The sequence below is a fragment of the Hibiscus syriacus genome, unplaced genomic scaffold (genome assembly GCF_006381635.1).
Source record: "Hibiscus syriacus cultivar Baekdansim isolate YM2019G1 unplaced genomic scaffold, ASM638163v2 tig00001120_pilon, whole genome shotgun sequence".
In the NCBI taxonomy this organism is placed as follows: domain Eukaryota; kingdom Viridiplantae; phylum Streptophyta; class Magnoliopsida; order Malvales; family Malvaceae; genus Hibiscus; species Hibiscus syriacus.
This window is the reverse complement of record NW_024061845.1, coordinates 443427-470513: the sequence shown is the minus strand read 5'-3', so window position 1 is coordinate 470513 and position 27087 is coordinate 443427. Positions and strand designations below refer to the sequence as shown.

The window sequence follows — 27087 nt, the reverse complement described above, 5'->3', positions numbered from 1 at the left end:
TTAGATGATAATCATATCCGTCAGGTTACATGACGGTGCTCTTCACTCCGCTTTTTACGAAGGAAACATCAATGGCGACAGCAATGGCAATAGTGATGTCATTTGAGAAAACATATATATACACAGACAGACGGACGCAGATTCTTTTACTAAGAGAAGGCAAACTTTTAAAATTTTAAAAAAAGGGATGAACTTATAATATTTGAAGGAGCAAAAATAGATTATAAACAGAAGATACAAAGAATAAAAATATTTTTTCTTGTTCTGTTCCACAATTTTGTCCTTTCAAATCTCAAACGTTCAGAAGGAACAGTGTCCATTCATGAGATTATTTGGTATTATCCAATGAAATGGAAAATTAAACTAAATCCAAGTTTCTACACCACCTGCATGCATAGCACTGGAAGGGGATTATATGTTTACAGTACAATAATTAAGAGGCTATTTTTTGCACACTCGGGAAACGGTAAAAAGCATCAAATCTGATTTACACACATCATCTCACACTTTTCTTGGCTTCAATATCTTTAAGTCTCAGAGTCACGGCTCGTTTGTGAGCATCGAGCCCCTCAACTTCAGCCATGGTGGCCACATATGGACCAAGGTTTCTTAGGCCTTCCTCTGTCAAAGATTGAACAGTCATGTACTTCAGGAAAGAGTCGAGAGACACCCCACCATACATCCTTGCATAGCCATACGTGGGAAGAACATGGTTGGTCCCGCTTGCATAGTCTCCTACACTCTCGGGCGTCCACTGCCCTAGGAACACAGAACCTGCAGGAGCAATGACAAAGAGCTTAACTGAAATCACCATCATGCTCAGCAGATATAGTTTTGTCAGCAATGAGCTTGTTATGCAGGTTATGTTGCTTGTAAGACTAACTACACAAAATATGCATGTTCTCTACTTGGGTCCCAAACCAATTTCACAAGAATAAAAGCCCATAATAAAATCATATAAACAAATGTCAAAAAATTACCAGCATTCTCAACAAAACCCTCCCATTTTTCTGCATCCCTCACATTCATGATCAGGTGCTCTGGCGCATATAAATTTGAGAAGGTGATAGCCTAAAAAGAAAATGATCATGAGAAATTCCATAAAACAGAGTGCAAGATATTTTATATGCTTGAATTAATCAGAAACATAAATAAACCCAAAATAAGAAACAGTTGGAACTTCTCGCTTTTACACAGAGCAGGGCTAACCATTAGATAAGTACAAAAAAAAACATTGTGCTTAAACCTTTGTAAGTTTTCACTACCTAAAGTTATTGAATGCAAGTTGGGATCAAAACAGATGAACTGAAAATCAGGAAAATGGAAACTAACCTCAACCATATCACGAGCAAAAACAGTGAAACTATGGCCTAGTGCTTTTGAAGCAAAATCTCCCCTTGGAAGGCTTTGGCACTGTTTACTAATTTCCTCATCAATAGCTTTAAAATCCACACCCTCTCCAGCAATTACAAGAACAACCTGGCTATCAGGGCCATGTTCAGCCTGAAAATAGCAAGCTTTTATCAGTAAATACAACGCATCCAATAGAAGCGGGATTTTTTATGTTCTGTACAGATCAAGGCACGCTGGATCTTGGGCTGTAGAAAGGGAGACAACCATTATCCATTCACGAAAATCCTACCCTCTCCTCCTAAGGTTCAAATTTTATGTTTGTAAACTGAAAATCCCAAGTTTAACCAGTGACATCCCTTGGGGCAACAAAAGCGGCAAATTGATTGTCAACACTTTTCTTTATTCTTCAATCAGTACATAGTATTTTCTAATAACAATGGAACAAAAGAACCATCTAACATGGTTGTCACAAGTGGGATTGAATAGTCCACTTTGTAAGTTTTGGATTTCACAAATAATTCTCCATTTTAAAATGAAAACTAAAACTTGGGAAAATTGAAAACAAGGGGGAATTGTTTAACGTGTTAGTGAGAGAAGCTCCTGCTTCTCTCTAGGCGATTTCAAATTTTGAATTTCCACGAGCCCAGATGTGGTTGAAAACTTTTCTCTCCTCCGACATTCACCCGTTGTCCGCCGCCATCGTCCGACACCCGCCGTTGCCGTCAGCCGTTCGCCGCCGCATTCCGACCACCGTTTTGACGCCGTTTTTTACTGGGAGGATCGCCGGACCACGGTGATTTCAAATCTGGCTTTAGATTCGTGATAGAATCATTCTATCGTCCCAGATCTTGACGAAGCCCTCTGTTGATTTTAGCCGCTTCCCGTCGTCTGTGCTCAACATCGCTGCACCACCGGACTCAGCGTCTTAACGCGTCCAGAACCACCTTCCAAGTGTCGAGAATCGCTTCTATTCTCCATTTATTTCCAGTGAACGGGTTCGGCAGAAAATATATTCCATTTCCTCCTTTCTGTTTATTTCCAGACCTCTCCATGGAATCCCAACCCCCGTCTCAGCCAATGCGACCTCGAAGGTCTGCTGCTACAGATGCGGTGGATGCTCGAAGGTATGCTGCAACAGACGGTGTGGATGCATCCTCTGCAGGTCACTGTTCTGTTCCTCCTTCAAGGTCTGCTGCAGTCGCTGTGAACCCCACTCGTACTCCCTCTGGACCCGACGAAGCAACAACTTCTTCCTACGCTGGCAGGGAAAAACGTGAGAGGGAGAATGAAAAGGAGAGGACTAAGCTGCGGAAACGAAACAGACGAGCCTTCACCAGACGTTTGCTGGCCGGTTTGAGGCAATACGGTAATTTCCATCTTTCAGAGCGTTCTAATATGAACGATGTACTGGTCGCCTTGGCCCGTGAGGCAGGTTGGACAGTTGAGGCCGACGGTACTTCCTACAGGCACTCTTCTGCGCCCCAAAATCAGCAAAGTTTAAGAGCAATTTCAGTGAGGTCGGGTGATCGTCCTCTCACAACCAAATCTCTGAAAAAATGTTCTGTTAAAGGAACATTAGACTATCAACCACCTGCTGTTAGGATTGATGATAGTGGTTTGTCTCCTTCGCAAGGTGGGAATTATAGGATTGAGAGGATTTCGTCAGTGGAGGCAACTCCCGTTCTTTCTGCTGCTGATGTAGTTCACCATGGAACCAGGGAGTTAACAAAGGAGTTTGCCAATGAAAAATCTTCTGTAGTGAGAAGGAGAAACAATGGTTTTCAAAACCGGTGGAAGGAAGCTCATACAAATGGTACTAATGGGTATAGAAGTGGATGCGTCACGTTATTCATTGAGAACCTACCGGAGAAGATCCATTGGAAGAGACTAGGATATATTTTTGGCACACACGGACAAGTTATTGATGCCTTCATTCCCGAAAAAAGAAACTCGTATGGGGTTCGCTTTGGGTTTATTCGCTATGCTACAATTGAAGAAGGAAGGAAAGCGATTTCTTTGATGAATGGTAATCTTATTTATGGCAGCAAAATTAGAGTCTCTTTGGTTAAATATAAACCCCGATAGTCTTACTGGCGAAAGTCCTCGATAATTGTTCAAAGTCTGGGTTGGAAGATATATCGAGGATTAAACACTGTGAAGTTGAGGGTGTTGTGGACGAAGATAAACTTCAAGTGTTGAGTAACTGTCTTGTGGGGTGGTGCAAGAACTTTATCAAAATTGGTAATCTTGCTAACCAGATACAAGCCAAAGGATTAGTTGGTTTCACACTAATGAGAGCTGCTGGAAATGTAGTTCTTATGGTTTTTGATGACTATGATTCGATGAGAAGCGTGAAGGATGATAAGTTAGAGACTCTAGCAGAATGGTTTTCCAGAGTGGAAACTTGGTCAGAGAGCCTAGTGGTGGAGTGTCGTCGTGTGTGAGTAGTTTGCGAAGGTATTCCTTTTCACGCTTGGAATTGGGATACCTTCAAAAACATTGCAACTAAGTGGGGCAAGTTAATTGCAATTGATAGCAGTTGTGAGTTTCCTACGTCTTTTGATAGAGCTAAAATCTAAATACTCACTAAGGTTCAAGGGAAAATTGATGAGTTGTTGGAGTTGAAGGTCGGTGCTAATTTATTCAAAATCTTGGTGCATGAAGTTGATCCTTCCTTCAAACCTGACTCTTGGGTCCCTGAAGATTGCGATGTTTCTTTAGAACTTGTTCCTCCAGTTGGGCTGTGATTGTCCGACAGATGTTTTCAGAGGCGTTTTTTAGTTTGTGGTTGTAATTGTTGGTTTTTTATTTGCTATGTTATCTTTCATCTTGAGGTTTATCTTAGAAATAGAGTTATTGTCTTAGGGCATTTTTGTTTGAAGATGGAAGATTATTAGGTGATATGGTTTTTGTAATGGCGTATATTCCCTTATGAGGGTTTGGTGCTACCACATGTAATTGGTATTCTTTTTAATAAAATATGAGGCACACTTTTCTTCCTTCCAATGTTCTTCAGCATACTTCTAAGTATGTGGAAGAATACAAAGGGAGTTTTTAATGAGACCTCCAACTTCTATCAAAAAAAAAAAACAAGGGGGAATTGGATTATTAAAAAAAAGTCGCATGTAAATTGGAAGGTCACTGAAAATATAGCCCAGGCAAAATCCCAACAAAAACTGTTAAAAATACATTACGATGCTTTGACAATGGAAGTGTTTTTCTTATCTAGTACTTGGGATTGTTAATTTGACAACTTCTAGATTAGATTTTAAAGTAAAAAAAGTACCAAACTAGAAGGAAAGAAACAAGTGAAAACCTGGGATAGCAAATCTGCAGCTATATGTACAGGGCTGGCATGTCTGTCAGCAATAACCAGAACTTCTGAAGGGCCAGCTGGCATGTCAATTGAAATCATAGCCTCACTATTCTGTGAGGAAATACGAACACAAGGTAGAATCAAATAAGTAGAGGAAAATGTCTCCACAACTTTCTTTGATTGAATCGAAGCAATGTACAAGTTCTACAAGCAAGCAAATTGAGCTTACTTGGAGTATCATTTTGGCAGCTGTTACATACTGATTTCCAGGTCCCAAAATTTTCTCAACCTGCCATAAAGGTAAAATCATTAGAGCACCAATACAAAAGCTGAAAAAGTCCAGTCATGATAAATAATTCTTCTACCCAAAATATATGTTATCTTGTCAAATTTTCATGCCTTCAACAGCTAATCATATCTAGAACGTGCTCAAATGGTAGCAAAGTGAACCATAAACATGTTGCATAGCTTATTGATCATATACAAGTTATTGCATGGCTTTCTGATCATTACAGTTTTCAAACGGTATGATTCAACATCATTTAAAATCAATATTTGGTCAATCCTACCTATCTTATTTACAACAACAAGCTCTTCACCACCCACATGACACAAGCACCTAAAGAAGTTGTGAAAAGGAAATTGACCATGGCGGACCAATTAAATTACACTTGGTGCAAACAACTGAAGGCTTATAGTGCAATTTCTCAGCCACATGGCATAACATCAATATGTAAGATGCAAATAAGTCAAGGAAAAACTCGATGTATAAAATTCAGGTTACAGATGTCAGAATTTATGAAAGACTTTGATTAATCAGTTAAGTTCAAAAGAAAAGAAGATCAGATTCTGATTAAATTGCTGATAGCAAACACAAGAAAAATCATAACTCATATGTCTTCAAAATTTCCATAAATATCTATCAGCACTAAAACTCAAAAACTGATAAAGGGTTGTTGAAGAACCATTACCTTTGGGCAAGATTCTGTGCCCCAGGCCATGGCCGAAATGGCCTGTAAAATTCAGTTTAAATAAAAACAAATTAATATGATGATGATAAAAAGGAAGTTCAAATGCAGCATGTGAGCATATCTTCAATGTTCTCAGACCTGAGCTCCACCAGCTTTAAGAATGTGAGTCACACCAGCCTTCTTTGCACAATACAGCACTTCCTATAACAAAATACTGATCAGCTTTCACTTACATTATTTGTTATTTCAACAAAAGCAAAAAGGAAAAATAACCTTGCATATGCTGCCATCTTGGCCTGGGGGAGTTGCAAGAACAACAGTTTTACATCCAGCAATCTGTGCAGGCTGGAGCAAGGAATAAGCCAAAGGTCATATAAATCTAATCTAGATATGCCACCAAATGGAAAAGAAACAAGAGACATAATTACTGTAGTCAATTTGATGAACTTACAACAGCAAGCATTAGAGCAGTTGACGGCAAGACAGCAGTTCCCCCTGGTACATAAAGACCAACGGAACCAATACTCCTAGCAACCCTTTTGCATCTAACACCCTATTAGAGTACTAAGATGTTTATTATGTTGACAGTATATGGATTATGCAATAACAAAGCAGTAGTATTAACTTACTTTCATATTCTCAACACTTTGCTCCACTGACTTTTGAGCAAGATGAAATGCATATATATTGTCATATGCCACATCAAACGCCTCTTTAATAGTTGGATCAAGCTGAGACATGGCAACATCACAAGAAAAGCAATGGAGATAAAATAAACTCAACAAGCAAACTAATGCATTAAAGAGTATTTTCGTTTTAAAAAAATTACCTCAGGATAAGGAAGCTCTGAGACATTCTCCACAATTTTCTGTAGTTTAACTTTATCAAACTTTTCAGTATAACTGCACAATAGATATATTTACAAACAACCACAAGTTTAACAACATTTCTAGAAATGGTCACAAAAAATAAAAGTACGTAAAAAATTGTAAGCAGCACCGACACTTTAACTGCAGCATCGCCTCTACTGCGGACATCATCAACTATTGGTTGGATCTGAGAAGCATACCATATATGAACATTTAAAGCCAGCAGGGACCGAACAGAGATGCGTATCAGAAAAGAACAAAAGATGAGACAGACCCACCACACCAAATATGGAAGAAAAATCTATCCGAGGACGACCCTTCAAGCTTTCTACCTCAGCATGACTAAGTTCTGATAACTTATAAGACTTCATTGCACACCTTATTCTCTTACAAGCCAATCCTGTAATGGAGAGAGATAGAAAAAGATGCATGTTTCTCAAAGTTTCCTAAACTGGGTCCATGCGCTAGTCAACAAGTAGTCTCTTTTTTATAAAGCACAAAGCAAAAACTATTTTATGGTAAATGAGATTCAAACACAGCTCTCGAGTCATACATTACAAACTAATGAGGCAAATGCTCGTATGCAATAAACTAACCAGAGCATTGGAAAATCAAGTAAGGATGTATACTCGATAAAGGAAACGAAATACAAACAGCGATCATTCTCATATAAAAATTAGGAAATTACGAAAAAGGGAAGTACCTGTGACTGTAGCCGAAGGAAAAGAAAATGATGAAAAACGGATGAAATTAGGGGCGGCGAAGGAAGGAAAACGGGGAGAGCGCAATGGTTTAAAAGAAAGATTGGTGGGTGGGTTAAATCGTAGAAGCTGAGAATCCATAACCAACCACCTTCAACTCAAATAAAAAAAAGTTCCTTTCCGTTTAAAACTACACATACATAAGATTGAAAGAAATGCTGAAATGAGTTGAATGAAAGTCATTAAACAAGAAATATAGCTTTGGGTATAATTGAAAGGATGGAAGAATCTTACCTGGGAATTAATAGAATTGGCAAAGGAAGAAAATTTTGAGACCAAAAGAGGATTTTTGGCGCAGTAGCAGACAGAATACCGCTACCCGTAAAATCTTAAAATGTAAAAAAAATCCACTGCTTGATGATTTCTTCGTTCGCTCCCTCTATCTATGTGTGTTTTAGTAAGACCTTGTTTTTAACATTACTAACACATATAATTAGGTTTTTTTAGAATAAGTTTATTAAGATTTAGGGTAAACTACAATTTTAGCAGCTAAACTATTACCTTTGTTCTGTTTTGGTACTAAACTTTATTGTTTCCTAAAATCATACTTAATATTTAGTTTAAGTTTTATTTTGATATTGTCGTTAAAAATTTAATAGTAATTATTGATGTATCACCGTAAGTTAATGTCACATTATCATAAAAAAATAAAGAGTAAACTATATGTTTAATATCTAAACTATTATTTTTATTCGTTTTGGTACCCAAACTTTATTTTTTTCAAATCATTTTTAACATTTAGTTTATGTTTCATTTTGATACTCGTCGTTAAAAACTTAACGCGGTAATTATTGACTCTAGAGAAAGATTAGATATTTATCGTGATAATGTGTGTAATTTTATATAATATATATATATTGGTAAAGAGCGATAATAAATTGTAACCTACAACTACTCAGACAGCAGTGTCGGTCAGCATATCCTGGTGCAGCAGGGGACACACCTCCACCGGTGGCTTTGTGAACTACACACAATCGTAATGACTTCTATCCGCCAATTTCGTCATACAATCCATCGCTTTATTTCCGTTTCGATGAACACGTTGAAATTTCACTACTCATTTTTGCTTCAAAAGTTTCAGAATGTGTTGCATATATATATATATTTATAAGAATTTTAATATATTAATAATAAATCATTTCATATAAACTTTGTATATTTATATTCATTAAAGAATATAGTAAATTTTCTTAATTATAATTATTGTAATATATTTAGATTTTATATTTGATTGATCAACATTGAATACAATGATAATATATACTTAAAAATGAAATTATTTATATTTCAAAAAGTACTTTAAATATATATTATTAGATTATTTATTGAAAATTTGTAAAAAAAAAATGGAGCGCCTAAATGGATGTTTAACATATTTACACCAAAAGACATCCATCATTAATTGAGGAAAAAAATACATAATAATTTGATTATTGTATGAATGAATGACCTAGTTATTATAAATAATATAAATACATAAGACGTTCAATTCCCTCATTGTTTCTTTGCTTCTTCCTTGCCTTTTGTCTTCTCTTTCTCTTTTTCTTTCTTTGCTACCATGAGCAGCAAAGGTGGCGGCCGGACCGGTGGAGGTGACGCTGAAGGGTCAAGGGTTTCGATCCCCGACAATGCAAGGAAAACGATCCAAAACATAAGGGAAATCACAGGGAAACAACACAGCCATGAAGAAATCTATGCAATCCTCGAAGAGTGCTCAATGGATCCCAATGAAACTGCCCAAAAGCTTCTTTATATGGGTAAAATAAATCAAGATTCGAATGTTTCTTTTGGACTTCTTTATCTGTTCTGTCAGTGCTTTTGATGCCCTTTCGGGATTTCTCGGTTTCTCTGTGTTTGCTGGGTTAATGATCTGTTTGTTAATGTATGGATTTTTGTGTTAAAAAGCGCGAGAAAGTTGTGCTTTTCGGGAGGTGGTGTTTTCATGCTCTCGTATGTTTTTGCTAATGGGAAAATGGATTGCGCATTGTTTGAGTTGTTGATTTCGTGTTTTGTGTTGGAACAGTGAAGAAAGTTGTGATTTCGAGATTTGGGATTGGCTTGTTTTTGTAAATGGAAAGTGATTTATTGATTCTGTTTCTTTGAGGAAGGACGTCCTTTGTTTACTGGGAAATTCGTTCCTTTTTATAACCCGTTCCTTCTGTTTTGATTTATTATCAGCTATAGCAGTCTGCCTTTTTATTCAATATTTTTTAGGTTTTAACATTAATTTTATAATTTTACCATCATAATAATCTTTTTCATACTAACAAATCAATACTCTAAATTTCAAAATTTCAATTCCTTTTCTTATTGGTTCTATCGAAGGTAGCTCTCTGCGTTCTGATTTGACATACTGCGATTAGATTCTCTTGTCCTTTTCTTATCATTTTTTGATATTCTTATTCATTTAGCGCATTTGCTTAATGTATCTTACATTTTACTTTTCGAAAGTATAACTGTTCCATTGCTTGGTTGGCAGATACGTTTCATGATGCGAAAAGGAAGCGCGACAAGAAAAAGGAGGCAAGTGTTATTTTCCTTTCATCGGGTGAAATACAACTTCTCGTCATTTCCTCTATTCTTTCCACCCACGGTTAGAAAAAATTGTTTCCTTGTTAACAACTATCCAGTGGCAAATGTGAAATTAAAAATGCTGAGCTGCAATCTGTCCTAGTATGACATGCTAGAATTAGTCTACTCGATGTTTTTTTTGGGATGGTGGTTTAAATTTGCTTTATTTGGCTTGCTAGATTGTGAATTATGACTGAATTCTTCTTCATGCAGACAGCTGGTACACAAGGGCGAGGGGGCCAGAGCACTCGAGGGAACTATTATTCATCATCTGTTAAAGGTATTAATTCCTTTTACTTCTGTTTTATACATCAATCTATCGATTTAACCTATATATTTTTTATTTGTAAGTTGTTAATTTGACAAGCCTTGTTCTCTTAAGATGTTGGAGGTGGAAGGAATTCATTTGCAAGAAGGGAGAATGGGGTTAATCATTCTGCAGATAGAGGTTCTATACCTTCCAAAGTATCTCAGAAAGTGAAAAAGAATGCACCACCTCACATGACAAAGTAAATATTCATAATGACATTCTTTGTATCTAAGCATGATTTTTATGACCTTTTAATTTGTTAATTCTATAGTACTTTTGTATCTCATATAAAATCTTTCTCCTTTGAAGAACTCCGACTGCCATACCCAATGGCACTACTAGTTTACCAAACGGGAGCTCCAGTCATGGACTTGGACTCCAATTATCAGTTGATGGTATTGTTAGTGAAACTAAAGGTGGCTTACCTGTAAACAAAACAACTACTATTTCAGCGCAAACAGTTGTCAGAGAACCTCCTGCCTCCATTCCTGCTCAGTCCTTTAGCTCTGTTATCAAAGGTCAAGAGAAGTCTGCTTCAAATTTGAACGCCCTATCAACTTCTTCCACTTCAACTCCGTCGGTTGTCAGTTCATCTGCTTATGAACCTGGAATGGCATCAACTGTCTCACAGCATGCTGGTGCCCTGGATACAATAAAGCGTGAAGCTGGAAGCCAACAGGAAGGTACTGAATCAAGCCATATTCAAGTAAACAAACTTGCTCCTTGTGATATTGACGTATCTAAGACTGAGAAAATGGTGACCGAGGTTCCATTCTCAATGAATGGAAAGGAGGAACCCAGAAAATCAAAGATTGCTGAACAGGCTAAGCAGTCTAAGCCGGTAGAGCAAGGTATTACCTCTTCTTTCTGTTCCGTGATACTCTAAAATATTGTGGGATATAGTAGTCAATGTGGTCTTTGTTTTAATTTTTTTGGTCTTTCCTGTTTATCTCCTTTTACTGTGCAATGTTGCCTTTTGTATGTACTTCCATGGGGGCTTCTGTATTTACTCTTTTCTCTTTGACAGTGGGTGGGAATAGTATTCGACTTTTCTGGCTTTGCTTTTATGTTTCCCTGACAATATCCCATTTGAAAAGTTTGTGCAGCCCTTTGCAATTTTCCTGGTATTGCTAGTGGTCTCTACTTTTTTGTCTTGTACCTGTCTTTATTCAAACTTCCATTCTTTTAATTGTTTTTTCTTTCATTTTAACAAATAGAAATAAAAAAATCTATGCGATATGTTGCTAATTTATTCATTTATTGTTTTATTGATCTCCCTGCTTTTGAAGCATCCCTTACCTAGATATGCACATAAATATTGTCTTGCTGTGCTTTTTGGTATTCTTGTTTTAATGTCTATTTGACTTTGCTCTTGTTTTGACACAGTGGTCATATCTGAGGTTGCAACTGTCACTGGAAAGCCGGTTCACATTGCCTGAGGATTCAAATGTCTGCAATGGTCAACATGTTACTTTTCCAACCCACTTCCAAGTTTCTGATGCATTAAAAAATGGGTTAACTTTTGGAAGCTTTGATGCTAGTTTTGGACAAGTATTGAGACACACTAGTGTCACTAATTTGGATATTAACCTGCAAGGCCTGTTGAAACCTCTCAGGGTGTTGATGATACTGCTGGAGAGCCTGCTTCTAGGTTGGTGGATATTAGTTTCTACATTTGTTTGAATTTATATATGTTCGCATATATAATTTTCTGGATCAGCGGTAGAGGGAAGAGTTTGTCTGAGGTTTGAACCTACGAGTTGATGTCAACGAGGACTTAAGCAGCGTAGGTCATTTGCCACTACACCATTGGCTTAGTTAACATAATTTATATTTTTCTGGTGCAATGTTATTCAGACGCCAGAGGTCAAGTCTGTTAGCCAAGGAAAAACCAGACTAGATTCTGTCTAAATTGGTTTGATGCCTGTTAGCCAAGGAAAATAATCATCTTAGATTCTATCTAAGTTGGATTGTTATTTTTTTCCTTATGCCAAAGATGGTTATAGAATTGTTTTTATTTTTTTAATCGGTAAAATTAATTGAGGCATTGGTGGTTCCTGTTGTTTTTGTCATTCCACTGTTCTAAATCAGGAAGAAAATATTTCTGTTCAATCCTCTGGTGGATTACCAAGGAGAATCATGTTTGGATAAAATATGTAGTTATAAATAAACCTGATTTGCTATTGATACACACGCACACACGAGATGCTATAATATTGGGATCTTTAAACAGTATTCCAAGATATATTTTGTTTCTTTATCTTTAAATCTCATTGGGCCTTTATGATTTCTCCACAGCCAAGGTATATTACCAGCTCCTCCTGAGTTTGTGAAAGCGCCTGAATCAGATTGTACTGTTTCATCTGATGCCGACTTGAATGTTGACCAGTCCAATCAAGAAATGCATCTGCACCCGGAGAGTAATCAGAGCATCATTCCAAATGTCCCAAGCTATGGTCTTAGTTTCATGTCAGCATCAGCAACTCACCCTGCACAGTTTGATGGACCTGATGCAAGGACCCATGATGTTTCTCGTCTGACAAACCTCGTTGTAAGCTCTTGCTACTTAATTGTAAGTCATATATGTATTTGGTTTAATTGGTTACCCCTTTGTGTCCCCTCGGTTGGTTATAGTTAAAAAAAATTATTGATAAGTGGCCTTTGTATTTCCGTATTTGGTTCAGTTTCTACTTTAGTCTTATAGTCCATGGTGCTTTAGTAGCATGGAATATGACAAAAAGAATCAGCTATCATAGGTCCCTGCAAACTTCAGATGATAGTCTGTTTTTCCTTTTTTTCATAGTGAAATCAAATGACAGTATGCTTTATACGGTTATAATTACATGCTTCTTACACTTGAGTTGTCAAATTTGTAGAGTGGTAATTCTCCAGCTCCATCTGGCTGTTCAACTCCACCTATTCAGAACTCTGTTGCTGCTGCACCACAAACCGTTCATCTTTTTCGGCAGCCATTTCCACCTAATTACTTCCCTTATCCCCACTATCTTTCACCTTTTTATATGCATCCTATGCACCAATTTCTAAGCCCCACTGGACTTCCTCTGCAACCTTTAACCGGCAACGTATACATGCCACCTGGAAACTCCACCTGGGGTCAAATTCCCTCTACCACAGATCAAGCCTGGAACTAATGCAGGAAATCCTGCTCATCTTGCAATTCCATCCGGTTATGGTCGATTGGCTTCTCCTCCTATTGGTTTCAATATACCCGTTCCATCTGTGACTTCCGGAAGCTCTAGCAGCAAGGAGAATATTGCAGCGTTGCAATTAAAGGAACATCATATATACACAACTGGACCACTGGTCGGTTTTGCCATCCTTTTCCAACCTTATTTCCATATAATTTGTTTTACCATGAACGATTATATGCATTGTATAAGTGGGGTTAATTTTAAGACAACACGTTTTTTGCAGAATGAAGGTTCAGCTCTTTGGATGCCTGCAGAAGGGCAAGATTTATCCAACTTGCAGGTTAATTCATTATACAACCTTTCCCTTCACAGCCAACGCCTTCCTTTCTCTCCTTCACAGGCTGGTCATGGTGCCTTTGCGGGACTTTATCAATCGCCACCACAAACAATGGCTCCTCCATCCAACATTAACACCCTACTACAGCAGTCTCAATCCATGGCAGCAGCTGTGGGAACTGTAGGTCCCCCAACGGGCCCTTATGAGCAGCCTCAACTCGCGCGGGTAAACTGGTAAACTAATTACTGAACCATTAGAAATCTTACGATGATGCTGTCTAGAAGAAATCGATTGAGGAACTTCTCGGAAGGTAAAACACTGGCCTGGCCTACTCGTGGAATGTATATATAAAAGGCATCTCAGACGTATATTAGAGTTAATGTGTGGTGGGGAAAATGTTTGTTGCTGACTTGTCTTTTTGTCCCTGCCATCTCTTTTAGTCTTGTTGTTCTGGGTAGCAAACCTTTTGTTTTTTGTTCAATTGGAACTCTTATTATGCTCATAAGAGAACTCTAATAGGAATTTGAAGAGGTCAACTAGATTAGGTGCATTTTGCCAAATTTTCCTTTTTCTTTCTCTTGATAATGTCTCACTGTATTAAATTTTGAATTGAATTGCGAGGAATTGATATGATATAAAGCCTGTAATTGGTATATGAGGTTATATTTCCGTTTAATTGAAACCACAAGCTACCTTGCTTTTATTCAAGTTTCTTCCTGAACTTGGTGTTTTTGTTCTTGTATGACATCAAGGTGTAGCTGAGTCGAGTCGACTTTGAGGCGTATGAAGCTGGACTTTGTGAACAATTTTCACTTTAAAGCTCTAGATTAGTTTGAGATAAGCCATTGCCGGAATCAGTAGATTTTACGGTCGTGAACTAGAGCTTAACTTTAATGAATATGCAAATTTATACTATCAAGTTCGTTCTAGCATCACTCATAAAAACGAGTTAAATTTACCAAAAAAATTATATGAATGGGATGTTGGAAACAAAAGACTCCTGAACGGTGACAGCAGTCAGGGTCACAGTTATTATTGTTTCACAAACAATATGGTGAATACAAACCTGTGTCTAAATTCAAAGTTCTGAACTCGAATATGATTAAACTAATAACAAAATCACCTTAAGTCGAAATAACAGATTCCAGTGACACCATAGCTTCAATTGTCTCGCAGTTGTTGCTCCAGGTATTTGTTTTCTTTTGCAATGGCATCAAGGTCGGCTTGTAGATGATCTGCATTTAAGCTTTGGGAAGACATGGCAGCGAGTTTTTTTTCAAGATCAGCTGTTTCTCTTCGGATTCTATCGGTTGCGAGAATTTTCTCAGAGATTTGCTCAAAGCTGTCATGGATACTGGTGAGCAGCTTATAAACCTGTCGCCGGTCTGCATCTTTCTTTGCTTCCCTGCACATACACAATTCTTTGTAAGGAAAAAGTTCAATTCAGCTCCATTTAATGCATCGCCTATAGTAAAGCTGCAAAGTCGGAAATGAGGGCTCAAAGAGAGCTGAAGTAGCAGTCAGTACAGACCGGAATACAATTTCATCCAAGACAGCATAGGTGCGATGAAGGCTCTCCTGAATGGAATTGCTTTCTAACTGGAGCGCCCTAGTTTCTCTTAAGATGCGATCTATGTCAAGTCGAGTTTGCCACTATTTTTCGTGATCTCCTTTATTCTCTCAATATAGGACCTGCGAGATGCCACCTTGGGCTGCTTCTTGAGATCAGCGGCAAGTTTCAAGCATTCCTCCTCCCTATAAAGTTACCAAGAAACAATGTCTACATCAAGGAGAAATAATTTAGGGAATGTGCACAGCCAAGTGTATAAATATTTTTGCTACAAAACTATGTTGCTTGCGCTTTAGTGTAAGTGTCATATATATGCATGACACAGGTACAGTCAAAACAGTCACACCTGAACCTGAGGAACATAGGTAGACTCTACAACAGGAAATGGCATGGATTATACCATTTCATCTTCCAGACAAAACTAAAGACAAAATCCTTTGCGATATATATTATTTTATTTTAATAACAACAATGTGCAAAAGATACTAGACATTAGTTCTGATAACATACCTTTTTCTAATTTCAGATGAGGTGAACTGCATTTCTAGCTCGATTTCTCTTAACTTTTGGAGTTTCTCTAGAGCCTCCGGATTGTTTGCATATAAACATTCCTCGAGGTTTCTTTTTTTCTCTTCAATAGGTTTTCGGAAAGCATCCCTGCAAAGGAAAAAAATGAAGCAAAGTTAAAATTGATACTGATGCTAGTATGCTACCGAAACACTGGGCTCTAATTCGATTACACATAGGCAATCTTTCATAGTAATAACTAGTGCAATTTTTTCATGCTCAAACTAAATGATGTCTGTGGAAAGCATGGAAAGATTATTATGAACATTTATAATACCACTGTGACTCCAATTCCAGAATATTATGCTTTTTGGCATCGATCTGCTTCTTAAGTTGCTCCAAGAAAAAATCCATAGGGTGACTTTCATCAAATGCCATATCTGCTGCCACCTTCCACGATCCAAGCTCTTCCTCAAGATGTTGCAGTTGCGAAGTATTTGCTTTCAGTTCCTCCTTCAGCACTTTTTCTTGAGATAGCAAGTTTTCTGCTTCATACTGAATCTGGTAAAACAACGGAGATCAGATACACTCATAGAAGAATGGACATTTTATTGTTCTGAATCCTGTTTAAGAATCTTGAAGCTCAGCTCGGGTTCTGTAATCAAACTACTCGAGCTTACTTGATTAAGCTCATTTACATGGTAGAAAAATGAGCTCCATTCACATGCTAAAACTTGATTATTTGTGCTCGAATTGATATCTTTCAATACTAAGTAGAAATAAAAAAAAACTCCATTAATCACACGATATACTAAGTTGAGCATTAAGATACCTAAATTAAGCTTGCTCAATAGCTTAAACTACTCAAACTTGTGCTCAGCATGACAATAAAATAGTCGAATTCAACTTCTTTTGTGTGGAATCCAAGTAGCTTGAGCAAAGGTGTATTCCTCACATCACTTGTTGTCAATCCCCATATCTAAATTTAAGGCCACTTAATTTTCCTTGTACACTATAACACTGCTGTTATAAACTAGAAAAAGGCAGAACCTCATTGAAAGCCAATATTTAGTTTTTACTCGAAATTTAGTTTGGTCAAATAAATGCACCTTGGAGTTCATCTCTTTGGGAGAAGTTGAAACATGTTCATCATCTTTGTGATCTGCAATTTCTTTATTTCCAGATGCATCGTTTGATTCCACAACTTCAGCATTTGAATCACTAAATAGCTCATTCTGTGGTATATCACACCCCCTAAGGGGGTCATGGATGATGGCCACATCACCAGTCTTGATCTCGGATGATTCTGACAATTCATCTACTCTTAGATCTTGCAAGATAGCTTCAACTTTTTGAAGATTTTGATCAACCTCTTCCTTATCCAGATTCTGAGTAAAAGACTCCAGATCTTGCTCTAAGTTATCCTCCTCCAATTCCTGTCTCAGACCGACATTTATTTTCCCAGAAAATTTTACAGCTTCAGATGAACCGGAAAGCTTCTCCACCAAAAACCTTACCAGCTTATATGAGTCCTCTTCTGATGGATATAAGAACTGCCGTAAGCAACACACATATAATTTGTTCTAAGCATAACTTCAGAATAATAATAAAAACGAAAATCAAAGAAAATTCATGGCAACTTCTCAAAAATTTTATTGAATCTATTGTGCACGAAATAGAGCTACAAACCCGCATTTAGCCAGTGTTCAGATTCATCTGTTTCGAATTTTTCTTTCCATAAAAGAAAAAAAAATTCTACAGAAAATTTCCTTTCTTAAGGGTAAAATTCAATTTCGCAAATCAATCATCCATAAGTTAACATGTTTCATCAAAATCCACCATAGCAATAAGAAATTATCACTGTAAAATCCAAAATATTATAAATTCACCAATAAAACAGTATACTTCCATTTAAATTCATCTCCATATTTCACATGACGATCCTTATTTTTTTTTTCCTTCAAAAAACTGAGAAAAACACTGTACCTTGTGATAGCTCATGTCACCAACATAACCCAGATTCTTAAAAGCCAGTGAGATGTCGGAACAGATCTTGAACTTATCAGCCGTAGAGACATAATCTTCAACTGAATCGGGAAACGATACGTCGTTTTGATCGTCGTCTTCGTTGTTTCCGAGGATATTAAGTGATTGGCAGCAGACGGAAATAAGCGTTGTCGGAGTTAAGTCGTTAAACTCCGAAACGTTCTCCGGGATCGAAACGCCGAAAGTGCTCAAGGATTTTAGCAGAATCTCTTGAGACTCTTCCATTGTTTTTTTGGAAATTTAAGATAAAAATAAAAAGCTTTGAGTAGAGTTGTTTGCTTTAGAAGGATAATGTGAAGAAAATACTAATTATACCCTGTCGTTTTGATGGTGAAACACATTCGGCGTCGTTTAATTTCCTCCATTTAAACCGTTCAAGCAAGCTTAACAAATATTTAACCATAACTATTTGGTCTAACTCCTTTAAATAAGATTGGAGCTTCAAATATCTACGTAAAAAGTTTTTTTAATAGATAATTAAGTTTCTGGAAGATACCCGAAATTTTAATATTAGAAAGTTCTAAATACACTTGATATATAGTCTCATAAATTACGCGCAATGGCAGCCTACACTTTTGGCAAATATTCAGTTCAAAAAGTTTGTAGATGCCATAATCCAAACCAACATCCGTTTGGTTATATCATCAAGCTCGGCATTCAATTTTAAAACTTTATCCAATCCTTTTCCGAAACCAAAATCCGGCCGGTCATGGTATCGATACCAATAACTAATTCCTATATTCCCTAGGACCAGGAATTGCTCACTTAGCGTATCAAGTGTAACATAGTAAAGTGAAATAAGAAGTTACTAGTCTTAAAAAATTTCAGGAAAACACACATCATTTCCATATGCAATAGGAGATATAGGTTTAACTCGCAACATCACATATTCTAGAAAAGATAAGCCATCATCAAATCCGCTAGACGAAATGCAGACTTCGCTAGAAATAAGAACAATAATTTTGCTTCACTATTACTTCATGTATTTCAGCAGGAATTTCCTGTGGAAGTCATTCCTTATGGTATCATTAATGAAGCGCTTTTGAGGCTTGGTTTCACCGCGGGCCTGGTTCTTGAAAACCACATCATCATCCCACCTTAAACCAAACAAAGAAGTTAGCTCGCTTGCAATGTCAGACTTTAGTTAAAAAAACAAAAGAGGGGGAGGTTTTGATTCTGCAAGGTACCTTCTTTTTACACCGAAAGATGTTGGATTATTGAGTAGTGGGTTTCCCAGAAGAAGCTCAGCCTCTTTGGCTTTTAGCCGTTCTTCTTGCTCTAATTTTTCCTGCACAAAAACATTAGGCATTTCTTTTGTTATTGATGAAATATTATAAATGATACACTCTATGGGTGTAAAATCAAGAGGATATCTAACAGCATAGTTCTAAATTTAGTGAAAAACCATGGTATAGAGTTTACTTGACGGAGTTTCTCTTCAGCCTTCTCCTTCCTTATTCGTTCAAGCTCAGCCATAAGAGCTTCTCCATCATCCTCCTCGTCGTCGTCACTTGAGACAAAAATTAAGATCTTTAAAAAATGTAGAGAAACAGCAATATCCAGAAGTTACCAACAATAACAGGGATAATTCTTTTACGGATTTCACACAGAATGAAACTCGTTTTTGCAATTTAGTATTTTATTGACTTCAGAAAGACAGAAATCATGAAACAATATACCATATGTTACACCATGCCCTCTAAACCATCCAAAAGACTTAAAGAATTCTATCATCAGAGAGACGAATTGTGCTAGCATAAAAACAGAGATAGAGGCAGGCAAGTAGAACCTTTCATCGTCATTGTTGACTTCCACATCAGAATCATCAGCATCAACACTGTGTGGAACAATTCGATCTTCAGCCTCCCTTTTTGCCCCTACAGTGACTTACGCAATTAGTGAAGTGCTTTCAGAGCACATTAATTCGAAAACAAATAGGCAAGTTGGCAATTTACCTTCCAAAAGAAGATAGTTCCCCCTCCTATGATCTCTATCATCTACAAAAATATATTCACATATTAAGAACAAAATGATAGGAAATTTATGGCAATATACAAAGAACAGTTGCTCAAATGTTTCTTCTTTACCATTATAGGACCTATGCTTTGATGAGAAATGCCTCCTTTCACGCTCTTCAAGTTCATCATGGAGGTTTCTCTTCTGCAACTCATCCTGGGTGTCCTGCCCATCCTTTCTGCATTCTCACACATGCAAAACAAACCGATAAATAAGCTAATTTATGATACAAGTAGAGCTGCAACACATCTCTAAATGCTTAGAAGTATGATTTTGAATTATGTTGTTCCAACTCTTCATTTTTCCAGAAATACCCGTGTAAAATTTGTGCTACTGCCTAACACGTGTAGATGGGGATATGACCTCCAAAAATCCTACAGATACATGAAGAAACTTGAAATTTTTTGACTATGTGCTATGATAATGAGACACATACTCATATCCGACATGCTCACACCTAAGTATGAGTAACATAGGTTTTGGATACAGAATCTCCAAAATCAACCCTTGCAAATACATCACTCCAACATCATACAGGTAAAATGACAACAAGAGCAGGATAACAGTAAATATATGATGAACAAATAAGATATAATTTCAGCCAGAATCATTACCTTCCATATACATACATACATCATGCATTCAATTAAGAACAGTAGCAAAGCTAACAACATATCAAAAATATGTTTTAATAACCTAAATTTTATTTTTTCCCCTAATGCATATGAAAACAATTATACATTACAGAGAAGTTTAAAAAGAATCACCTAGGCTTTAGAGTAGTATGAGCTGCAACGTCCCTAGAAGAATACTTCTGAGACGGGCCAAAAATGCGAGTACCACCTTGTTCGTTCCCACCTTTGGCAGGTTGCCATGTTGGTCTAGCAGCAGTAGTCATGTTTGCTTCCAAATGTTATCAGCAAACAACCTGAACCTGCCTAACTAAACAGTATTCGCATAACGATAAGTACAAAATAATCCGGGGGGGAGTAACTTCTTGGTATCTGAGAAATGCTAAAATATTCAAAATTCAGAACTAGGAATAAGAAGAAAGAGATAAATTACCTGAAGAATTGGCACGGTATATAAACAAACTTCATCATAGAAGAACAAGTGCAAAAACCCTAATTCATTTGATATTTTGATGCACACTCAATAACCAAAATCTTCCAAATTCAACATATATTCTTATAACAATCAATGAAACATAATCGAGAAAAAAATGTCGGGTATATGAGAAAGAAGCTAAAAAGTTCAAAATTATCAACTCAAAAAAAGAAGAAAGAGCTAAATAACTTGAATAATAGGTTCAATTTAAAAAAAAATTGATCATATACGAAAAGGCGCAAAAGCCCTAACACTTTTCAATCCTATTTTCATCGGCAAACAAACAAAAAAATAAAGGAAAAAAGTTTCAACGATCATATTAAACCCTAAATCAGAAAACAAATTATAGTAAAGTACAATTAGAGTTTTACCTTTGTCTGAACCTCCAACAAATTCGATTGGACGAAGAGAACCCGAGAGAGCTAGAAAAGAGGATCTGTTTCCCACAGGCAAGCCAAATAAAGAATGCAACCGTATTCGGTTTTCGGATCCGAGTTAAGCAAGTTATTGTCGGTTAAACGCGTTTGCTTGACTCGGGTCTAAAATTTGAAGATCAGCCCAATTGAATTTCTTTACTTTAATATTGGACTATGTTTTTTGGGCCTTCTCACTTTTATTTATGCTTAAATAGTTTGTCTATTAATTACATTAGGTTAAAATCTACCCCAAATCCCTGTACTCTTCCTCTTTCTGAAATTTAGTCCTCTTACTTTTACTTATAATAATTTATCGTTTTTAAAATTCTTTAACAAATTTATCGATGTGATTTTAAATAAAAACAAAACAATTTGAAGATCACATGAAAAATAAACTTTGTAACAAACTTAAATTTAAGAAAAAAATTAATAACGTTAATAATTGGATTTGAATTTCTAAATATAAAAGTAGATTGACTAAATACTAAAATAAAAATAAAAAATAATATTTCAAAGATATGAAATATCCTAAAATATATATATATATATATATATGAATGAAAAAGGATAAAGTTTGAATCCCGAACAAAGAGTAACAATATCACTTAATCATTGAAATAATTAAACCATCCACCAATAGAAACTTAGAACACAATTTAATCTCTTACTTAACAAAGAGTAAGAATTGCTTGCTTCGATTTATATTGCATTAATAAATGGTCTAACATTGAAATATTGTGATAAGGTATGTATTATTAGAGCGATTGGACATAAAAAAAATTGTTAAAAATTTAGTCAAACGAGTATTATTTTAATCGGCATTTTTTATTTATTTAAGATTAATTGTATCATACATATTCAAACTATGACTTTCATTTTGAATTGATCCCTAAATTTTTGAAACTTCCAAATTCATCCTCAATTTATGATTCTCATTCTATATTGGTCCTCAAGCTTTTGAAAATTATAATTTCATCCCCATGCTTTTGAGTGATTTTGAGGAGGTTATTGGAACGTTCAAAAGTTTGGGATCAATTTAGAATGAGGGTTATATTTTATGGATGAATTTAGAATGATCAAAAGTTTAGAGATCAATTCAAAACAATGATCATAATTTGGAGACGTATAGTGTAATCAACTCTATATTTAAATACAATTTCTTTAAATTTAAGGATTTGAATCAATCGCATAAATTAAGTATTATATTAAAAATATATATCTACTTTAGGGTTATCGTGTGTGTATATATATAATTAGGATTTTAGAGTTTAATGTACTTTCAAATATTTATTTTATAATTCATTAAAGATTTTTAAAATTATATAAAATGTATTTCATATTTTTTTTTATAAATTTATGATAATTCACTTATCGTATAAAAAATATAAACATAATACAAATATACTTAAATGAGAAACAATTCCCCTCAATGGTTAGAGATATTAAGGGAGATTGCTTTTAATATGTTGTATAAATAATAAATTGATTTTGAAAAGGACTATTCTCCGTCCCTTGAACTCATGGCCGTTATAGGATTCTCATGTTGTTATCAATTGGTCAAATTCACGTTAAAATAAAAGGACCAAAATTTTTAATCCATCTATTTCTTTGTGACAATGTTAATTGAAGATGCTGAACTCCACATATTGTTGAATATATTGCAATTTCCAATCATTTGGAATGAACCACGATTATAAAATATATATTCGTGTCGTATATAGAAAGTTAACCAATAGTGATATAAAATGATTACTTTATATGATCGGAGGTAGAGTCATGAATATAAGTGGTTATAAGCTGATCATAAATTAATATATGATAAAAATATATTTTACTCATAAAATTATGATTTGGCTTTTATAAAATTACCGAGTTATAAATTAATATAATGATAATATTGCATTTTAGGAATAAAACTAAATCCTAATAATAAAATTTTAACTTCACGATATGATTTTATTTAAAAACGAGATGTGAATATTATTAATCATTTTCTAAGTTTATGATACATATTAGTTCGGACCAGGATACTATAAAACATTATAAATCTTTTTACTATTTTAATAATATATAATACTAAAAAGTACTGATTTTATTTTTTTTTTATAAATTTTATTTTTATTCTATATATATTTTTAATTATGTTGGAGACAACAAACAAGTCTCGTTTGTTGTTGACGGATTACCTTTTCTTGTTTTGATGGAGAGACACGACTGATGAAGGAACGATCATTGGTCAGTGTTTTTATGTGAGAGAGAGTTAATTATGGAGGATGAAGGAGACGATATGGGGGTTGTGAGGGTTTCAAGCCTGATTAATCTTGGTTGGGGATACTTATAATGATTATTAGCTGGCAGTGTCAAGCATAAGATCATTATAGCTATTCGTAGGTCAACTAATAAATACACATGGTCGTCAGTCATTGAATTTCGCTCTAATAGGTCATGTGGGTTTGTCAAAGATCTTCGCTATACAATATAATAGATTTAGAGACTTGTGTTCGGAAGGCACCGACGAGCAAAGAATCTGTTTAAATACCTTAGTTAATGAAGATTTGACAGTTTCTACGAGTCTTGTATTACGAAGGTTTAAAAATTACCGAAGATCATCTTCAAAATAACAAACTACATATAACCTCAAGCTTTCCGTACATCTTTTTATAGTGTAGGGTCTAAATGATCCATTTAATAATAGAGGGATCAAGTTGATCCACTTTATATATTACAGGGCCTCCCAAGTACATTTGCCCCAAATAAAACGTGTAAAGTATGTGTTTAAGCATATTTGAGATAACAAATTAAGTGGAAGCATGATCTAAAGATGAAAATTCTCTTGTTCCAACGAGAAAGATTTTGTAGGACAATACAATTCCCATGATCATCCAATCCCAAAATTTAGATATCCCGGGCAGTTTTCATGAGTTAAATTGATTAACATGTTTCCTAACCAAATGAATCATTAGAATTTTGTATAATAATATTTAAAAATATAAATAAATTTAAAATTTTAAAAAATTTTGTAAATTGAAATTCTAACAATTTAAATATCAAACCGCTCATCAATCATCATTCATGCTCAAACTCAAGTTAAACTGAAATTGTATTTAAAAATTGTTTTTTCTTTATTTATTTTTTAAAAAAACGCACCCGATTTACCGGAGAATACGAACCTCATTTGCGCATGAACATGATAATATTGTGTGGGAACGACTTGGTTTGGATTTGGTGGCCACGCCAAAAAGGGTGAAAAATTGCCCGCAACTACTGTACCCGCCATGATTCAAAATATTTTACATGAATATGATATGATTGAATATATTATGAAAACAAAAATCTGTTTTCCACATTGATAATTAAAGCTTTAAATTAAGATTAACTCAAAGTTGAAAATACAAGAATCAAAAACTCTTTTGCCTTTATAAGGAAAAGGAAGAAGATTTATAGTTCAAGAAGCAGTGCTTTGCTTTTCTTACAGAAGACACGAGAACCCTCAGGGAAGTTAGGCCAAAGGTTAGCTTTCCTCCTGGTTCGCCTCTTTCTTTTCACTTGGAATCAAAGCAAAAAAAAAATTTCTTTCAGTTGATTCCTGGGTCACCATCTACCCTTTGTATCCTTCTATTTATCTCCTTCAATACCCACCTGAGTTTTCAGTTTTTGTTTATGTTTGTTGCTTTTTCGTGGGGTGAATTCTCTGTAAAAGTGTGGGTCTTTGTTAGTTTTTGAGGTTAGCTTTGCTATCTGGAGATGGGGTTTTTTTATTAGTCTTGATTTGGTGGGTTAAGAGTTTGGCTTGTGACTGCAGATATGCAAGCCTACCTGGTATTTGTTTTATGAACTAGCTCAATATCATATACTGATGATCATCAGTTTCATATGATTTGCTCTAAAGGATTACACCTAATTGTTGGTACCATATAAATTTGGTTTGAGAGTTAGAAATTTGGAACCATGAATACCAGATACTCTTTTCAACCAAATTCAACGTGTAATTCAAGCACACCAGTTCCATTTTCATCAAATCCTCTTGGGGAAGAACATAGGATTGCTTTAGGGCGGAACAGGCTTCATCGTGCCCCGTCTTCTTCGATCTTGTTAAGAACGGCGATGAGGATATCTAGAGCGAGGTGGTTTAACTTCTTGAGAAGAGTTTTTCATTATCAAAATGGACCAAGGTCTGATCTTGGGTCCAACCCTTTTAATTCTAGTACTTGGATGATGCTGGAGTTCTTGGCTTTGGTTATTCAAATAAGCATCATTTCATTCACTTTGGCTATTTCAAAGGAGGAGAGGCCTATTTGGCCTATGAGAATATGGATTGTTGGATATGATATTGGTTGTCTCCTTAGTTTGTTACTTCTTTATGGGAGTTATCATCGTCTTCACCTATCTCAAGCAGATCGTTTTGGCCTTTCCGACATCGAACTACAAAGAACAAATGAAGAATCAAGGTAAGCTTCTTATCACTTGATTCAATCTTCTTGTTATGGTTGCATAACAGAGTGTAAGGTCTAATTTTGGAAAATATCATATTAGCGTTTAAATGGAGTTTTCTGCCAAGATAATGAGTTGATCAATAGAAAATTTGAGACAAATCAAGCATTAGGGAAAGCTTTAAACTTGTTTGTTTGTCTATTAATGGAGATTATAGTATACTCAGGAGCTCACATTTGATGAACAAATTCCGGACTTCACTAGAGCTGTTCTTTGCAATATGGTTTGTAATGGGAAATGTTTGGGTGTTCGATTCTCGATTTCGATCTTTTCATCGAGCTCCGAATCTCCACGTACTTTGTATCTCATTGTTAACTTGGAATGCTCTGAGCTACTCTTTCCCATTCCTGTTGTTCCTTCTCCTATGTTGTTGTGTGCCACTTACCAGCAGCCTCCTAGGTTACAACATGAACATGGGTTCCATCGACAGAGGAGCATCTGATGATCAGATCTCCAGGCTGCCTAGTTGGAGATATAAAGAAATTAACACCAACTTAGAGCTCGATCATGATCCGGACTGCAACACAAGCCGGGCAAACGAAGATCCGGTAAGTCATATATATATATATATATATATACCATAATCCATGCTCAGTTCTAGTTTTTCTTTCATCACAAGGAATGGTTTAAAAGAAAATTAGGTTAATCTTGCAGGCTAATGGGTCTTTTTCTTTGTTTATTGTGGTTGAATTTGAAAAGGAATGTTGCATTTGCCTAGCCAATTATAAAGACAAAGAAGAAGTGAGGCAGTTGCCATGTTCCCACATATTTCACCTCAAGTGTGTGGATCAATGGCTCCGAATTATATCTTGCTGTCCTCTTTGCAAACACGAGCTCTACATATAGAAAAAGAAAGTAAGAAAGATAAACAATATTATATTACTCGGGTTTTGGTACGAGTGTCAAATACAAGTATGTGTCCAACATAGTAATGTTTAATTTTTTAAGAGCTTTCTCGATATCCTCCTACCATATTTAGACATACGTCGGATGGGAACATTTTAAGAAAAATGAAGAGTCGAAACAACATAAGAGATCACAGCAAAATAAGTTATTTTTGGCAATATTTACCAAAGAGTGAGTTATTTGTACAGTGTTCCTCACCAGTAACCAAAAACTTACTGATGTATACTCCGTATGAGAACATTGAAACATATTACCTCTATTTAATTACATTAGCGATTTGATGTCAGCAATTTTATGTATCTGAAAGGGTAGAAATTGAATTTCATGCATATGGTATTTTTTTTTTCTTGAACAATCGATAATTATTCTAATAATAAAACACATTAAA

General features: G+C 35.7%; 4 protein-coding genes, 1 long non-coding RNA gene and 1 pseudogene across 10 annotated transcripts in view; 3 read left to right on the top strand and 3 right to left on the bottom strand.

Annotated features, from left to right (window-relative positions):
• Positions 1 to 299: 299 nt before the first annotated feature.
• LOC120121503 (histidinol dehydrogenase, chloroplastic-like) lies at positions 300 to 7652 on the bottom strand. 4 transcript variants are annotated; one of them, XM_039140862.1, is made up of 15 exons: positions 7505 to 7615; positions 7220 to 7400; positions 6788 to 6916; positions 6644 to 6696; positions 6470 to 6542; positions 6270 to 6371; positions 6092 to 6193; positions 5914 to 5985; positions 5779 to 5841; positions 5641 to 5682; positions 4899 to 4958; positions 4670 to 4780; positions 1333 to 1503; positions 981 to 1071; positions 300 to 774 (listed from the first exon to the last, which is right to left on the bottom strand). In XM_039140862.1, the coding sequence occupies exons 2-15, from the start codon at positions 7349 to 7351 to the stop codon at positions 497 to 499; spliced, it is 1479 nt and encodes a 492-aa protein (XP_038996793.1). In that variant the 5' UTR covers positions 7352 to 7400; positions 7505 to 7615; the 3' UTR covers positions 300 to 496. The 4 variants fall into 4 exon arrangements, with proteins under 4 accessions (XP_038996793.1, XP_038996788.1, XP_038996782.1 ...); XM_039140857.1 differs by having other exon boundaries at positions 497 to 774; positions 6788 to 6909; positions 7213 to 7400; positions 7505 to 7617; XM_039140851.1 differs by having other exon boundaries at positions 497 to 774; positions 7220 to 7358; positions 7503 to 7616.
• Positions 7653 to 8786: 1134 nt separating this feature from the next.
• On the top strand, positions 8787 to 13889 carry LOC120121495 (annotated as a pseudogene).
• An 872-nt stretch (positions 13890 to 14761) lies between these two features.
• LOC120121438 (coiled-coil domain-containing protein 22 homolog) overlaps positions 14762 to 27087 on the bottom strand; it is a 14761-nt gene continuing 2435 nt past the window's right edge. Inside the window, exons 2-9 of the mRNA XM_039140792.1 lie at positions 23925 to 23927; positions 17704 to 18022; positions 16979 to 17270; positions 16827 to 16945; positions 16055 to 16278; positions 15721 to 15867; positions 15172 to 15395; positions 14762 to 15045 (exon numbers count right to left, since the gene is read on the bottom strand). Coding sequence (XP_038996723.1) covers positions 15272 to 15395; positions 15721 to 15867; positions 16055 to 16278; positions 16827 to 16945; positions 16979 to 17270; positions 17704 to 17988 — 1191 coding nt within the window. The 5' untranslated portion in view covers positions 17989 to 18022; positions 23925 to 23927 and the 3' untranslated portion in view covers positions 14762 to 15045; positions 15172 to 15271. The remainder of the gene's footprint in view (positions 15046 to 15171; positions 15396 to 15720; positions 15868 to 16054; positions 16279 to 16826; positions 16946 to 16978; positions 17271 to 17703; positions 18023 to 23924; positions 23928 to 27087) is intronic.
• LOC120121456 (protein CWC15 homolog) lies at positions 18574 to 21351 on the bottom strand. Of its 3 annotated transcripts, none has more exons than XM_039140809.1 (8): positions 21258 to 21351; positions 20547 to 20717; positions 19851 to 19957; positions 19719 to 19760; positions 19553 to 19640; positions 19186 to 19273; positions 18951 to 19051; positions 18574 to 18860 (listed from the first exon to the last, which is right to left on the bottom strand). In XM_039140809.1, exons 2-8 carry the CDS (start codon positions 20675 to 20677, stop codon positions 18737 to 18739), a joined length of 681 nt encoding a protein of 226 aa, XP_038996740.1. In that variant the 5' UTR covers positions 20678 to 20717; positions 21258 to 21351; the 3' UTR covers positions 18574 to 18736. The 3 variants fall into 3 exon arrangements, with proteins under 3 accessions (XP_038996740.1, XP_038996746.1, XP_038996752.1); XM_039140815.1 differs by having other exon boundaries at positions 20547 to 20721; positions 21258 to 21348; XM_039140821.1 differs by having other exon boundaries at positions 20547 to 20713; positions 21258 to 21348.
• The window catches only part of LOC120121488, a 25605-nt gene continuing 20822 nt past the window's right edge, over positions 22305 to 27087 (top strand). Inside the window, exons 1-2 of the long non-coding RNA XR_005515994.1 lie at positions 22305 to 22317; positions 23794 to 23799. This is a non-coding gene — a long non-coding RNA (uncharacterized LOC120121488). The remainder of the gene's footprint in view (positions 22318 to 23793; positions 23800 to 27087) is intronic.
• Positions 24779 to 26654, top strand: LOC120121446 (E3 ubiquitin-protein ligase At4g11680-like). The gene is made up of 3 exons (XM_039140800.1): positions 24779 to 25750; positions 25960 to 26341; positions 26493 to 26654. Exons 1-3 carry the CDS (start codon positions 25251 to 25253, stop codon positions 26637 to 26639), a joined length of 1029 nt encoding a protein of 342 aa, XP_038996731.1. The 5' UTR covers positions 24779 to 25250; the 3' UTR covers positions 26640 to 26654.

What these genes read in the sequence shown, in the direction of transcription:
- LOC120121503 (XM_039140857.1), bottom strand. Translation starts at nt 7,351, where the DNA reads ATGGATTCTCAGCTTCTACGATTTAACCCACCCACCAATCTTTCTTTT. An exon ending in GGCGATGCTGCAGTTAAAGT is followed by an intron (nt 6,543 to 6,643) that starts GTCGGTGCTGCT and finishes TCTATTGTGCAG; the next exon opens with TTATACTGAAAAGTTTGATA. An exon ending in CTGCTCTAATGCTTGCTGTT is followed by an intron (nt 5,986 to 6,091) that starts GTAAGTTCATCA and finishes TCCTTGCTCCAG; the next exon opens with CCTGCACAGATTGCTGGATG.
- LOC120121456 (XM_039140809.1), bottom strand. Translation starts at nt 20,677, where the DNA reads ATGACTACTGCTGCTAGACCAACATGGCAACCTGCCAAAGGTGGGAAC. An exon ending in AAAGCATAGGTCCTATAATG is followed by an intron (nt 19,761 to 19,850) that starts GTAAAGAAGAAA and finishes ATATTTTTGTAG; the next exon opens with ATGATAGAGATCATAGGAGG. An exon ending in CTGAAGAGAAACTCCGTCAA is followed by an intron (nt 19,052 to 19,185) that starts GTAAACTCTATA and finishes GTTTTTGTGCAG; the next exon opens with GAAAAATTAGAGCAAGAAGA.
- LOC120121446 (XM_039140800.1), top strand. Translation starts at nt 25,251, where the DNA reads ATGAATACCAGATACTCTTTTCAACCAAATTCAACGTGTAATTCAAGC. An exon ending in AGAACAAATGAAGAATCAAG is followed by an intron (nt 25,751 to 25,959) that starts GTAAGCTTCTTA and finishes TAGTATACTCAG; the next exon opens with GAGCTCACATTTGATGAACA. An exon ending in GCCGGGCAAACGAAGATCCG is followed by an intron (nt 26,342 to 26,492) that starts GTAAGTCATATA and finishes GAATTTGAAAAG; the next exon opens with GAATGTTGCATTTGCCTAGC.